At 33.2% G+C, this 13,843-nt stretch overlaps 1 protein-coding gene across 1 annotated transcript in view; it reads left to right on the top strand.

Annotated features, from left to right (window-relative positions):
* KIFBP (kinesin family binding protein) overlaps positions 1–10,409 on the top strand; it is a 37,340-nt gene extending 26,931 nt beyond the window's left edge. The window contains exons 3-7 of the mRNA XM_077125081.1: positions 293–372; positions 676–859; positions 3,601–3,685; positions 6,842–6,957; positions 9,155–10,409. Of these exons, the coding sequence (XP_076981196.1) occupies positions 293–372; positions 676–859; positions 3,601–3,685; positions 6,842–6,957; positions 9,155–10,030 (1,341 nt within the window). The 3' untranslated portion in view covers positions 10,031–10,409. The remainder of the gene's footprint in view (positions 1–292; positions 373–675; positions 860–3,600; positions 3,686–6,841; positions 6,958–9,154) is intronic.
* The last annotated feature ends 3,434 nt before the right edge of the window (positions 10,410–13,843 follow it).

The raw sequence follows: 13,843 nt of genomic DNA, 5'->3' as shown, positions 1-13,843 counted from the left end.
CAAAATATTTAAAGAATTATATATCTAAATCAAATTGGTAGATTTTTTGCATGTATTTGTAATTTAACTGCAACAGTAATTAAGATTTTGTTAAGTGTGAGTTAGTAGGCAATCGTCCATTATTTGCTTGACTTTTTCAGATTTTTTGGTAGAGAAAATTACTTCTTGGGTAACATTACAGCAAACTTGTAAAAAAATGAAATGTATTAGGCTCAAATTCTGCCAGGAGAGGGCGTTCGGTGTTTACAGATTAAACGTTTAAATAGCTTTTAATTTTTTTTAATAATTGTAGGTTGGAAGTTCTCCTCTTGATCCTACTGAGCATTTTCTTCCTGAAGAAGAGAAACTTACTGAACAAGAGCGATCAAAAAGGTGAGTAGGCAAATAAATCAGCCTTAACAGATATTTCACCATAGTGTACCTAAGATGATTATTCAAAAAAGCAGTGTTTTGTTTGAAGTACTTGAAAGGGTATGGAGTTTGGATTCTGGCATGAATTCAAACCTCCATTTGCCACTTACTACTACTAGCTATATAACCTTGTCCAATGTTGAGGCTCTGTTTACTTACTTCTCCATACCCAACTCAAGGGATTGACAGCATGATCAAGTGATAAATATATATGAACGTTTTTTATAAATTATGAACTATTATGCAAATTTTTTTTCTTCACAGGTTTGAGAAGGTTTATACTCATAACCTATATTACCTGGCTCAAGTCTACCAACATATGGAAATGTTTGAGAAGGCTGCTCATTATTGCCACAGTACTTTAAAACGGCAACTTGAGCACAATGCCTACCATCCCATAGAGTGGGCTATTAATGCTGCTACCTTGTCACAATTTTACATCAATAAGGTAAGCGCCTCAAAGCAGTTACGGAACAAAGTACCAAAAATACTCAAATCGAACCAATAGAACCTAGAAAATGTCATCTTTTAAAAACAGGTAACGTATTTTTTTTCCTTTGTAGGTAGCTTGTATTTAATGATATAAAATCAGACAGAAAAATATAGCACAATTTGTCAATATATTAAAATTTTGTTGCTTTTTTGGACTTAATTCTTTTGAATCTTAAAATCCCAAGTTTTATCATTGTCTCACATGTTGATAGCCCCTAAAATTACATGTTACCTAAGACCAGTTCTTTTTTGACATAGGCACACTATCTTGATTCGTTTTAGTGAGATGTTGCTTTAAATTGCAGTTTTTATCTTGTTGCAGATATAACTTTATCTTTTCACTTACAGTAATCTGGTAGCTGTGAGAATTGGTCTAAGGAAGTTGACTGTTAAATGTGGACTTTGATAAAAGCATGTGATGAATTTCAGTTATTTTTCAGAATTAACTTCTCTATAGAGATTTTTCTACATTGGAAATATTTCTGCTCATTTCTAATTTAGGGTCTTCATGACATACTTCTTCTGGACTGTCACATTGAAATAAGTTTTGAGCTTCATCATTTATCAGAATTGCTCAGAATTACCCTGGTGATACTCATAAATGACTTATTTATTCCTCTAGTCCTCAAGAGTTTCTAATACTAAAAACCCTTTTAAGCCATCTTTCTCAGCCACAATTTCTGTAACTCCTTATTAAAAATACATATCTTGACAATAGGAATTACTTTTATTTGTATTTCTAATTCACAAGGCTTTCTGAAATATTGGTCATTCTTTGCATATCAGAGCTCCTAATTTCATCTCTCAGGTTACCTAACACCTTATCCTCACTGGACTTTTGTTCTTTCTGAGTGTTTTGTTAGTACTGGTTCTGTAAATTCACCCTTTGTTTAAAGTATTGTCCCTTTGAATTTCATTCTGAAAAATTGGTAGCAAGAGAGAAAGGGTTGTAGTGGCTGTAGCATTGTTACTAGGACTTTGGTCTAAGATGAAGCTTGTAAGTAACACTAGTGCGTATATCCAAGCATTCAGCTAAATCTAACTCTCAAGAATCCATTTCATTGTGGTTATCATCAAAAAGTATTACCTAGTGCCATTACATGTGGCTCCTTTTTTAATGCTCTCGGAGGCCCCTTGTTTGTTTTCTTAGCAACTTTAAAATTACATATTCACTGTAATTTTAATTAACACTTAGAATTCCACAAATATTTATAGTTCTAAGATACATAAATATTAATTTAAAATGGGATTAAAACTTTTAGGTTTTTAAGCATTATTTATTATATGGAGCATGCAGTGATTTTCATGAATACCTCCCTCTCACCCCAGTGTTTTTTTTCCCACTTTTTTTATTATTGTTTCAATTATTAGTATTACAGCATAATTAAACAGCATAAGCATATATAAACATAATCATATAGCAAAGGATTTTTTTTCTTTTTTGTGAAAAATAACATATATACAAAAAAGCAGTAAGTTTCAAAGCACTGCCCAACAATTAGTTGTAGAACAGATTTCAGAGTTTGATATGGGTTACAATTCCACATTTTTAGGTTATCATCATCATCTTCATCTGATTCTAGTGAGGTTTTGTTACTTGGTGAGTCCTAACCTAGCAGGAGCTAACATCCCACATTTATCAGCTACCTGGAGGGCATAAGGCATTGCACAGGCAGTGAATGCCCATAGGGAGCCAATCAGGACAAAGCTGAAGTGATGATGATGGGTAAGGAATTGTTTAGGGAACAATTAAAGTTTCCTTATGTAAACTGTAACTTGCTTTTGGTTTTGAGGTTTAACACCAACCTTTTGACCTCCAGATATTATTGGACTATACACAGGGTGCCTCATCTCAAGATGGCTTCTGAAATTGCTGTCATTGAGAGATGTATTTAATAGGTTTAAAATGACAGCCAACCATTACATTCAATTTAATGCAAGAGGCTTCCAACCAAAATTGGGCTTTAACTTTGTACTTCTGCTGGGTGGTTCTGTGACTTATGTGACAAATGCAAGGTGTTTATATTAATAAGATCTTCTGTAAGTGTCTGAGAAGTTTACCATGCTATAATTGAATATGGAATGTTTAGGTTTATTGATAAAGTAGTTCTATAAAGTTTATCTGTGGAAATTGTTGATTTTAGAACTTGGTAAGAAGGCTTTTTGTATATAAATTCCAAAGAGTTTAGAAGACTGGACTCTCTTCCTTTTAGAATGTATCCTTTTGCCTTTGAAAGGTAGAGTGTAAATGGAATCTCTAAACTTAATAAAAATTAAATCTTCAAATCCTTTGGTAGAATGTAGATGATATAAGAATTTATCCTGCACGAGACTTTGGCTATTAGACTGAACCTAAAGGATTCTCTGAGGTACTTTGAGTCTAGGATGATAACTGTTCTATATATTTACTAATTACAAGAGGAAGGCCAATTTTCAATCAGCAGTTGTCTTTCAGCCAGTTTGGACTATTATTAAGAGAATGAAGCATTGTTATTTTAATCTTAGAGAAAGCTTTTTAACCAAGTAATACTACAATATGTCTTTTATACTTTCTTAATGTCCAGCAACTATACAGGGTCTTTTCAGTAGAGGTTTTTACCTGATTGTATACCTTTTGCCATATAAAACTGTTTAGGCAAGTATTAATTGCAAATCAGGCTGTGTGATAGTTACATTCACTCTTATTTTCCCTTTCAGCTATGTTTTATGGAGGCCAGGCACTGTTTATCAGCTGCTAATGTCATTTTTGGTCAGACAGGAAAGATCTCAACCACAGAAGACAGTAAGTTTATGTGTTCATGTTTCATTATCTTGCTTATAAAAACTTTTTATTTTGAAATAATTTTAAACTTTAGATAAGTTGAAAGAACAGAACTACCATATACCCTTCTCCTAAATTCACCAATTTTTAATATTTGCCTCATTTTGCAATCATATTTTATTTTTCTTTCTGAACTATTTGAGAGAGGATTACATATGTCAGACCCCTTAATCCCTTAATACTTCAATTTTCTAAGAACAAGAATGTTTTCTCATATAATCATAGAACAGTTATCAAATTCAGGAAATGTAACATTGATATAATTCTTTTATCTGTAGTGCATATTTTTATTTCATCACTTGTCCCCATAGTATCCTTTGTGGAAATTTTTTCTGGTACAAGATTATCCAGTCTAAGATTGTATATAGGATTTAGTTGTCATATTTCTAGTTTTCTTTCATCTGGAACATTCCTCAGACTTTATTTGGTATTGAAAATCATAATTAACATATATATTTAAGTCATTTTAACAGATTTTATAATAAGTTTGCAATTTTCGTTATCTTCTGTTTGATTCTATAACTCATTGTTGAAGTCTCCAACCTAAGAGATTTTAGATTTTGAAACATCATCCATTCTATACAGATGGATCAAAAGGATGCAGAGGCTATGAAGAGCTGGAAGAAGTTACATTATCATATTAAATCATTTTTCCCTTAGTGTATTTTATACATTGAATTAATGATAGATTGATTGAAGTTTAAATGGCATTTGTTAAAAAAAATTAATAGCAATTAAAACACCAGCGAAATAACATTTTGTTTTACTCTTTAAGACAGAAAGCTGGAAAAAATGATACTGTCCAGTGTTTTCAAAATGCTTTCACTGCACACCCTTGTACACTGTTGGTTGGAGCTTTGCTGAAAGTAATTTGGCAGTGCGTATTGAGAACATTTAAAATTATGTAAGCACTTTGACTCAGTAAATTCCATTTCTAGGAATCTGTCCTAAGGAAATAATCTAAAATCCAGACAGATTTATGCACAAAGATCTTCATTTTTAGAGTTGTTTGTGGTAGTGAAGAATTGGAAACAATGAATGCCCATTATTAGAAGAATGGTTACATAAAGTATGGAACTCTATTTAATTGCATATGTTGATGTACTTAAAATGATTTTAATGATATGGGTAAATTATTAGTGGTATAATATATGAAAAAAAGCTAGGTTCAAAATTGAATTTACATTGTGACCTTAATTTTTACCTACAGAGAATAAATACATAAGAAAAAACTGGAAAGAAACATGCAAAAATAATAGCAGTGTGTGGCTCTGGGTAATAGAATTTTAGTTGGTCTTTTTTTCCCCTCTGCGTCAGTGAGAATCTATTACTTTTATATTCAGGAAAAAGTGATGTAAAAAATAACGCAACCATCTCAGCATCTCAGACTATGGTGGGCTAATAATTAAAAATTATTGCTAGAGTTCCTTGAGGCCTGAAGGTGGTGAAATATATATGGAACTATTAAATTTTCCCTTCTGGGAAACCCTAGGTACCGTCTCAGCCATTGAAGATTCCCAAGAAAATGGGCCAAACCCTAGATTTTGAGTGTTTGCATACGAAACTTATTTCTGTAGGGAGAAACTAAGACTCCCCATAACGAAGCCTAAGAGTTGCTTCTAGGAAGCCTCTTTGTTGCTCAGATGTGACCTCTCTCTCTCTCTCTCTCTAAGCCCAGCTCTTCAAGGAAAGTCATTATCCTCCCCACTATGTGGGACATGACATTCAGGGGTGAAAATCTCCCTGACAGCATGGGGCATGGCTCCTAGATATGAGTTTGGCCCTGGCATGGTGGGATCGACAACACTTTCTGGAACAAAAGGGGGAAGAGAAGTGTAATATAATAAGGCATCAGTGGCCAGGAGAGATCACATGGAATCAACAGGCTGTTCTGAAGGCTACTCTTTTTTTTTTTTTTTTTTTGGCATGAGAGATTTATTCCGTTAATATGATGATGATTACAAATGATATGGTTTATTAATAAAAATTCTCCATATTAATAGATCTAAAGATAAAAATTATACACCATTCTCCATAAGATCCGAAAATTTTGACAAAATACAAAACCACTTATTACTGATAATGCCCCCTATAAAATATGAGTTGATAGTTACTTTCTCAACACAAACAAAACAATTCATATCTAATGGGTGACCACTAGAAGCATTTCGCTAAGCCTAGAAGAAGCACAGATTTTCATCATTTCCAATTCTACTCCACATCATATTGGAGGTATTAACCAAAGCAATTAGACAAGAGAAAACAATTTTAAATATAATTATTAGAGAACATAAGTGAAACTATCTCTGTTTTCATAAGAAATGATAGGGTACCTAAACAGGAAGAAAAAAGGGAATCAATAATTAAACTAAATCAATATCATCATTCACTTAAGTAGCAGGATATAAAGTTGTGGCGGTTATTCTTATGCAAGCTTCACTTAGATAGTGCTAATTGCCATGGTTTGCTAAGCTCCAACCAACATCACTCCTGTTGACTCTTAAGAACACTTAGGGCAAAAAAATAAAAATTAAAAAATAATAATAATAATAAAAAAAGAACACTTAGGGCTTGAACTGAGACTCTATAGAAGTTTCACGCACTAGATTTGCCTTCCTGGAACCTATAATTCCCAGAGGGTTCCTAGGTCAGATAAGTCCTGAAACACAGAGGGACCAGCCGTGCCAAGATTATCAATTAATTACATCCCCTATCATTTAGCGTTGACATCCCTTCTCAACATGAAAAAGTCAGAAGGGACATTGCCCAAAGATCCTGTAGATTAGGAGACAGATCAAAGGCGAAAGAGGTGGTATGACAGAGAAAATGGGATTTAACAAACAAGTATGACTGCTGAATCACTATATTAATAAACTTTCTAGCCTCCAGTGCTTTGGACCAACTAGAAAGAAAAATTTGAGATGGTGGAATGGTAGCCCATGACAAACTCTGGGATCTGTTCTGGAACTACTTATTGAAGTGTGCTTTGAAAATTATTGCTTTTTTCTTTCTTTGTTTTGTATATGTTATATTTTACAATTAAAAAAACCAATGCATTACATAATGAAAATTATAGTTATGATCATTAACTTACACAAATCATATGTGTAATTTTAGCTACTGAAACTGAAAGAGATGTGCCAGAACTTTATCATCAAAGAAAAGGGGAGATAGCAAGATGCTGGATCAAATACTGTTTGACCCTCATGCAAAATGCCCAGCTTTCCATGCAGGTAATACACTCAAAGTAGACATTTTCTTTCTTAAATGAGTAATATATAAGTAAAAGTTTAAAATGGGGATCAAAAAAATAATAATAAAATAAAACAAAATGGGGATCATAGTTATTGGATTCACTGTGTCATTATTAAGTCATGATGTGCATAATATGCTCTTAAGTGTTTATTTCTTGCCTTCCCCATCTCTGCCTTTTAAAATCTTACCCATCATCCAAGGTCTTTCTCAAATATTATTCATGTCCTTGAAGACTTTCTTTTGACTAGAATAGAAACTCCTTGAGAGGTGAGGTCCACATCATATTAATATATCCTTATCCTCAGGCATAATAAGTTCTCAATAAATAGTTGTTGAATGAAAAATTTTTTATCCCCCACAGATATTATTTTCCTCCTTTAAACTCCATAAAACTTCTGTTGCCCCTTCATAAATTACTTAAATTCTTTGTATTATCCCTATTCCTATTCTTATTTTTTATTTCTTTACCTCTTTTAAGACAGTATACAGTGAGAGTAGGAAATATTTTTACTTTATATACTTTGTAAATTATCTTACACATGGTATGAACTGATAAAATCTAAAAGGATAGGCTTTTAAGAAATAGCTCATGTAATAGTACAAGTACAGATGCAGTACTGATAACAGTTAAGAGCATGGACTCTGGGAACAGACTGTTCGAGTATGAATCCCAGCCCTGTCATTTCATAGCTGTGTTTGTGGCAATTTCCTTAATCTCTGTGCCTCAATTTCCTCACAAGTAAGAAGAAGATAGTAATTTAGTACCCACTTAATTGAGTTGTGATGAAGGTTAAAGTAATATATATAATAGATTAGAAAAGTATCTGAAATATTATAAGTCCTCAATAAAGGTTAACTATCATTATCATTGTTAGTACTAATCCATACTGAATCTTAGTTCCTAACCCCTAAGAATAAATATATAGGAGACTGTTTCCTGGAGGAGTACTTGTGCCTTTTTTCTTTTTTGCATGCATTAAGGTATAATAATTCTTAATAATAAATAGTATAGAACTTTGTGAAACTATTAAAGTAACACTAAACTAAAATAACCTCAAGATTTTAGAAGCATAGATCTTAAAAAGATGAGAGCATGTAGAGATAGAGGATGAAGATTAATCATATAAAGGAAATAAATGAAGTAGGGAGAGGAACTATAGAGTTTTATATCTACAGAAGTTGGAGCCAAAAAGAGCTGTAAACTCTCTTCAAGTCAGGCATGTATGCTATTGCATATATAATAGACTGCAGTATAGTCGAAATATAACTTTTATATGCATAAAGAAAAAAATTCATGTGACTTGCTTTATTGGGATACTCACTTTATTGTGGTAATCTGGAACCAAACCCACAATATCTGAGATATGCTTGTATTGACAAATTAATGAGAAACTTCAAATTGTTTTTTGTACTAAATCTTTGAAACTGGTGTGTATTTTACACATACAGCACACATCTCAATTTGGGCTTGTCAAATTTCAAGTACTCAGTAGCCACACATGGTTTGTGGTTACTGTTTTAAACAGTGGAGGTCTAGAGTGTGTCACATGAAAAGAAGAAAAGACCTTGGTGATGAACATTGAGGGATCTGATATTTAATTTCATTGGCTGGGAAGAGGAAGATGAGTTTACTCTACTTTGCAACCATCTCAGCTCTTTTTTTTCCTACCCCCACTCCAGCTGGGGTAGGGGAGATAACTTTATGAAAGTAGATTTGATTGTGTCTTTATCTTAGTGTCTTTATGAAACCTAGAGCATTTCTCTGTAAAACATTTCACTAAACAACTTAACATAATATAAGCATCATATTAGTCTTAATGATATCCCTATGAAATAATCCTAGGATATTGATTACAGTCTTATTATAACATTAAAGAATAAATACTGAGAATGATTTACATGTATATAATGTTTCACAGTTCTCAAAGTACTTTCATATGCATTTATCCTTTTGAAGGAGTAACTGTAAATTTCCCCTTTTCTTGAGTTTTTGATATAATTGGAATATAATTGGAAAAAAGAAGTTTTAAAAGATATTTTAACATTATAACATGTACCTAAACCAGAGTTGGGAAGAGGGTTTTCTTTTCTTTTCTTTATGTTTACGTTTCCTTTAATATTACTTGACAGCAGGAAATCTGTGTCCTATTTAACCATATATTTTTTTTCATTCAGGACAACATAGGAGAGCTTGACCTTGATAAACAATCTGAACTTAGAGCTTTAAGGAAAAAAGAACTAGAAGAAGAAGAAAATGTTAGGAAGAAAGCTGTGCAGTTTGGAACTGGCGAACTGTGTGATGCCATTTCTGCAGTTGAAGAGAAAGTGAGCTATTTGAGACCTTTAGATTTTGAAGAAGCTAGAGAACTTTTCTTACTAGGCCAGCACTATGTCTTAGAGGCAAAAGAGTTCTTTCAGATTGACGGTTATGTCACTGATCATATTGAAGTTGTCCAGGACCACAGTGCTTTGTTTAAGGTGCTTGCATTCTTTGAAACTGACATGGAGAGACGGTGCAAGATGCATAAACGTAGAATAGCCATGCTAGAGCCCCTAATTGTAGATCTGAATCCACAGTATTATCTGTTAGTCAACAGACAGATTCAGTTTGAAATTGCACATGCTTACTATGATATGATGGATTTGAAGGTTGCCATTGCTGACAAGCTAAGGGATCCTGATTCACACATTGTAAAAAAAATAAATAATCTTAATAAGTCAGCACTGAAGTACTACCAGCTCTTCTTAGACTCCCTGAGAGACCCAAATAAAGTATTTCCCGAGCACATTGGGGAAGATGTTCTTCGCCCTGCTATGTTAGCTAAGTTTCGAGTTGCCCGTCTCTATGGCAAAATCATCACTGCAGATCCCAAGAAAGAGCTAGAAAATTTGGCAACATCATTGGAACATTACAAATTTATCGTTGATTACTGTGAAAAGCATCCTGAGGCTGCCCAGGAAATAGAAGTTGAACTAGAACTTAGTAAAGAGATGGTGAGTCTTCTTCCAACAAAAATGGAGAGATTCAGAACCAAGATGGCCCTGACTTAATCCTTGTTTTCAAGGAAAGGAAATGTGCAATATTGAAGTGATTCTTTTCCTTTGTCAAGCAGGCCCGAGTCCATTGTGGTAATTACCTTTATAGCCATCTGAGTACAGTTTGACATATGATATAGTCAGGGCAGTTGAGGCTTTGCTAGGACCTTGATCAACATAAAGTTAATAATTTACACCTAATTATGTAAATTGCCTTGTTAAAATAATGTGTTTGGTATTAAGTTTGTTTCCTATTTTAATATAAACTTTTCCTGCCTCAGTTTCTAAATATAGGTTCTTTGTTGGGTAGTACTTGATGGACTTTATATATGAGGAAAAATGCTGGGTAATATACCTGGTAGACAGCCTATTAAAATTAAAATTGATAAAGTTACTTCCTATAGTTATTCTTTCCAAAATATTTACTTTTCCTAAATTTCCAAAGAAATCTTTTTGAAAATATTAAAAACTGAGTTATACTTGTGTGTTGTAAAGTAGTTTGTCTCAGTAAAGGGTAAAAAAGGCCTTTTTAAAAATATATTAAATAACTTGCTTCATTAATAAAAACTTCTGTTTCTGTCTTTCTGTTCTTTTAAGAACTGACTTTATTTTTGACACTTCATAGGTATTGGCTTATTTAAAGTCAGAGAAGAATATTTAATAATACTGCACAGTTAGAAAACATTGAAATCTCATTCATTTAATAAATATTTATTGAGCTACTCTGTGTGCCAGAACATTTTATTGACTGTGGTTTCTTATCAGAGAATCCCAATATAATTATAAACCTTTAAACTCTGTTGAAGAAGGATATGTACTCCATAATTAATATGGAGTTAGTAATATGATAGTCATTTTAAGAAATACGGAATTGAAGTGGGAATCCCTATCCAGTGTACAAATCAAGATTAGCTGTAAAATTTGATATAGAAAGTAGTGCTGTGTTGGCTTGCCTGTTACTTTGCTTCTAAAATTTTATTAGTCGAACTCTAAGATTCTGTAACATTTATATATATGATAATCCCTTTACTTTTCCTTTCAGCTCAATTTGCGAGGGAGAAAAATCTTTGAGTATAACAGTAAACAATGTGTAATGCAGTCAGTACTTGACTAATATTTATTGTTTGCTGTGGGTCAGGACCACTTTTCTACGCATGAATGATACAGTGATGAGCAAGATAAACAAGGTCCCTGCTCTCATGGAACAAATCAACAAATGAACAAGATAATTTCAGGTCATAAGTATTATTAAGAAAGGAAAGCAGAATGATATGGTAAACATTTATTGAGAGGGGGTGCTGCTTCGTGGTCTGGAAAGACCTTAGAGAAGGTGTGAGGTAACTTGGAGCTGAAAACTAAATGTAAAAAAAAAAAAGGCAGCCAAGTAAAGATCTTGGGTAGAGTATTCTAGAGAATACTAGGTCCTTAGGCTAGAACTAATTTCAGAAGGAGTTTAAGATTTTGGAAGATATAAAAGGGCCCTGTTTCCCTGGCACTTCGGGTATTTGTGTGACAACTGAGAATCAGTAGAGCTCTGAAGCCATGAAGGTCAGCATTACCCCATTCAGCACCTGTTTAAAAAGTTGAAAAAGTGATCAGACTTCAACTAGAGAGAAGAATAAAGCTGATTTGGATAGCATTAAGGTAACTCAGAATATAAGGTAAAGGCTGATCTTGTCTATATTTTAAAACTTCAACTCCTATGTGTGACCAAAGGAAGAGATGTTTGTTTGATGCAAACTTTATGTTTTGGGTAGTGTATTCTCTAATTTAACTTGTGTGGTCAGTTTATTTGAACACTATTATCACATGGAATCTTGAATAGGAAGTAAGGTCTTGTTGGTTTGTACAGATTAGTGTGATGCCCTAATACATCCCAGAGTAATTTGGGCAGAGAATAAAAAAGTATTTGCAAAGTCCCCTTGGGGACTGGGGAGAAAGGAAGACATATTAAACTTCCCCATCTGGGGAATTCATGATATTCTTACAAGCAGTGGGGAAAACCAATTCAATAGGCTGAGCCCTCCATCTTGGGGCTCACCCCTGTGAAATTTATTCCTGCAAAGAAGCTAAGCCTACTTATAATGATGCCTGAGTCACCCTCAGAGAACCTCTTTTGTTCAGGTACGGCCTCTCTGTGTAAGCTAACTCAGCAGAAAACTTACTGCCCTCCAGTTACATGGGACATGCCTCCCAGAGATGAACCAAGACCCAACATCTTGGGATTGAGAAAACCTTCCTGACTAAAAGAGGAAAGGAAGAAATGAAGCAAAATAAATCAGTGGCTGAGAGATTTCAAGCAGAGTCGAGAGGTTATCCTGGAGGTTATTCTTTTTTTTATTATTTATTTTTTTTACAACATAACAACATACAAAAATGAACATCCTTACCATATGATCATTCCATTCTTGTTATGTAATCAATAACTCACAATATCATCACATAGTTGTATAGTTGTATATTCATCATCATGATCATGTCTTAGAACATTTGCATCAATTCAGGACAGAAATAAAAAGAAAAAAACTTCATACATAAAGAGATTGTTCTTATGCTTTATACAGATGCCCCTTTTTAGTTTTGGTGCATCAGAGTGGCTATAGGGAAGTACCTGAAACTTGAGCTGTATTCCAGTAGCCTTGATTCTTGAAGATAATTGTGTAATTATATCCAAGGTATGGATAGATGAGTATAAAAATAAGGACAAAAAATAAATAAATAATAGAGGAGGCATAAGGGGTAAAAAAAAATTTGAGTATATTGCAATGCTAGTTGTTAATGAGAGGGAGAGTTAAGGGATGTGGAATATGGGATATGTTTTTTTTCTTTTTATTTCTTTTTCTGGAGTGATGCAAATGTTCTAAAAATGATCACACAAATATGTGGTGAAAAAAAGAAATAATTTTGAGATAAATAATAAACGTTGGTGTTGCCTTTGCAGTTGGGGGTGGTTGGATTGGGGAAGGTGGGGTAGAGAGGCCTCTAGATGGCGTGGGCTTTGTAGATCAGGGTAAGGAGTTTGGAATTTATGCTAAGTGCAGTGGGAAACTTTTAAAATATTTTTTCAAAGTAGAGTGGCATGATCTAATTGGTATTTTTGAGAAATCCTTTGGTTCCTGAGGGTAAAATAGATTGTAAGAGGGGTTAGTGATATGGCACTGTAGCTCTGTATTCTCATTTCTTTAACTCACTTCCTTTTTTTTTTTTTCCTGTATGTATTCTCTGTAATTGAAGGATTACTCAGTGGATTTTAAGTACATAAAACATGCTAACTTTCATTGTACAATTATTTCTTTTTACTTATGTATGCATCAGTAAAACAACTATGCATATCAAGATATGGAACACTTATTTTTCAAATGAATGCCACTTTAATCACCACATAGTCTCTTAAGTATTACATCCTTCATCCTTCACTGTGTGTTTATAAATATAATTTGTTAAATGTTTGAATTGTGTCTAATAGAAATATTCCCTATTTCAATTTCTCAGATTTATAGTTTATATTATTCTTAAACTCTTATATTCTTGTTTTCTACAATTTGAGTATCCTAGGTTAAAGACTGTTTTTTTAATCCAATTTGGATATTTTTCATAGTGATACTTAACCAGTTTTTGAATATGGTAACTCATCTGTACCTCTTTTAATCTATTTTATGATAATTTTAATGCTGCTTTGATGTTATTCCTTTGTTATATTTTCTTGTTGTTTCAACACTGTATTAGGGTACTCTAGAGAAACAGAATCAACAGGGAACACTCGCAAATATAAAATTTATAAAAGTGTCTTACATGACTGTGGGAACGCAGAGTCCAAAATCTGCAGGG

This window comes from Tamandua tetradactyla, chromosome 13, assembly GCF_023851605.1.
Source record: "Tamandua tetradactyla isolate mTamTet1 chromosome 13, mTamTet1.pri, whole genome shotgun sequence".
Classification (NCBI taxonomy): domain Eukaryota; kingdom Metazoa; phylum Chordata; class Mammalia; order Pilosa; family Myrmecophagidae; genus Tamandua; species Tamandua tetradactyla.
Note: the sequence above shows the minus strand (reverse complement) of the source record. Positions and strands in the feature narration are given on the sequence as shown.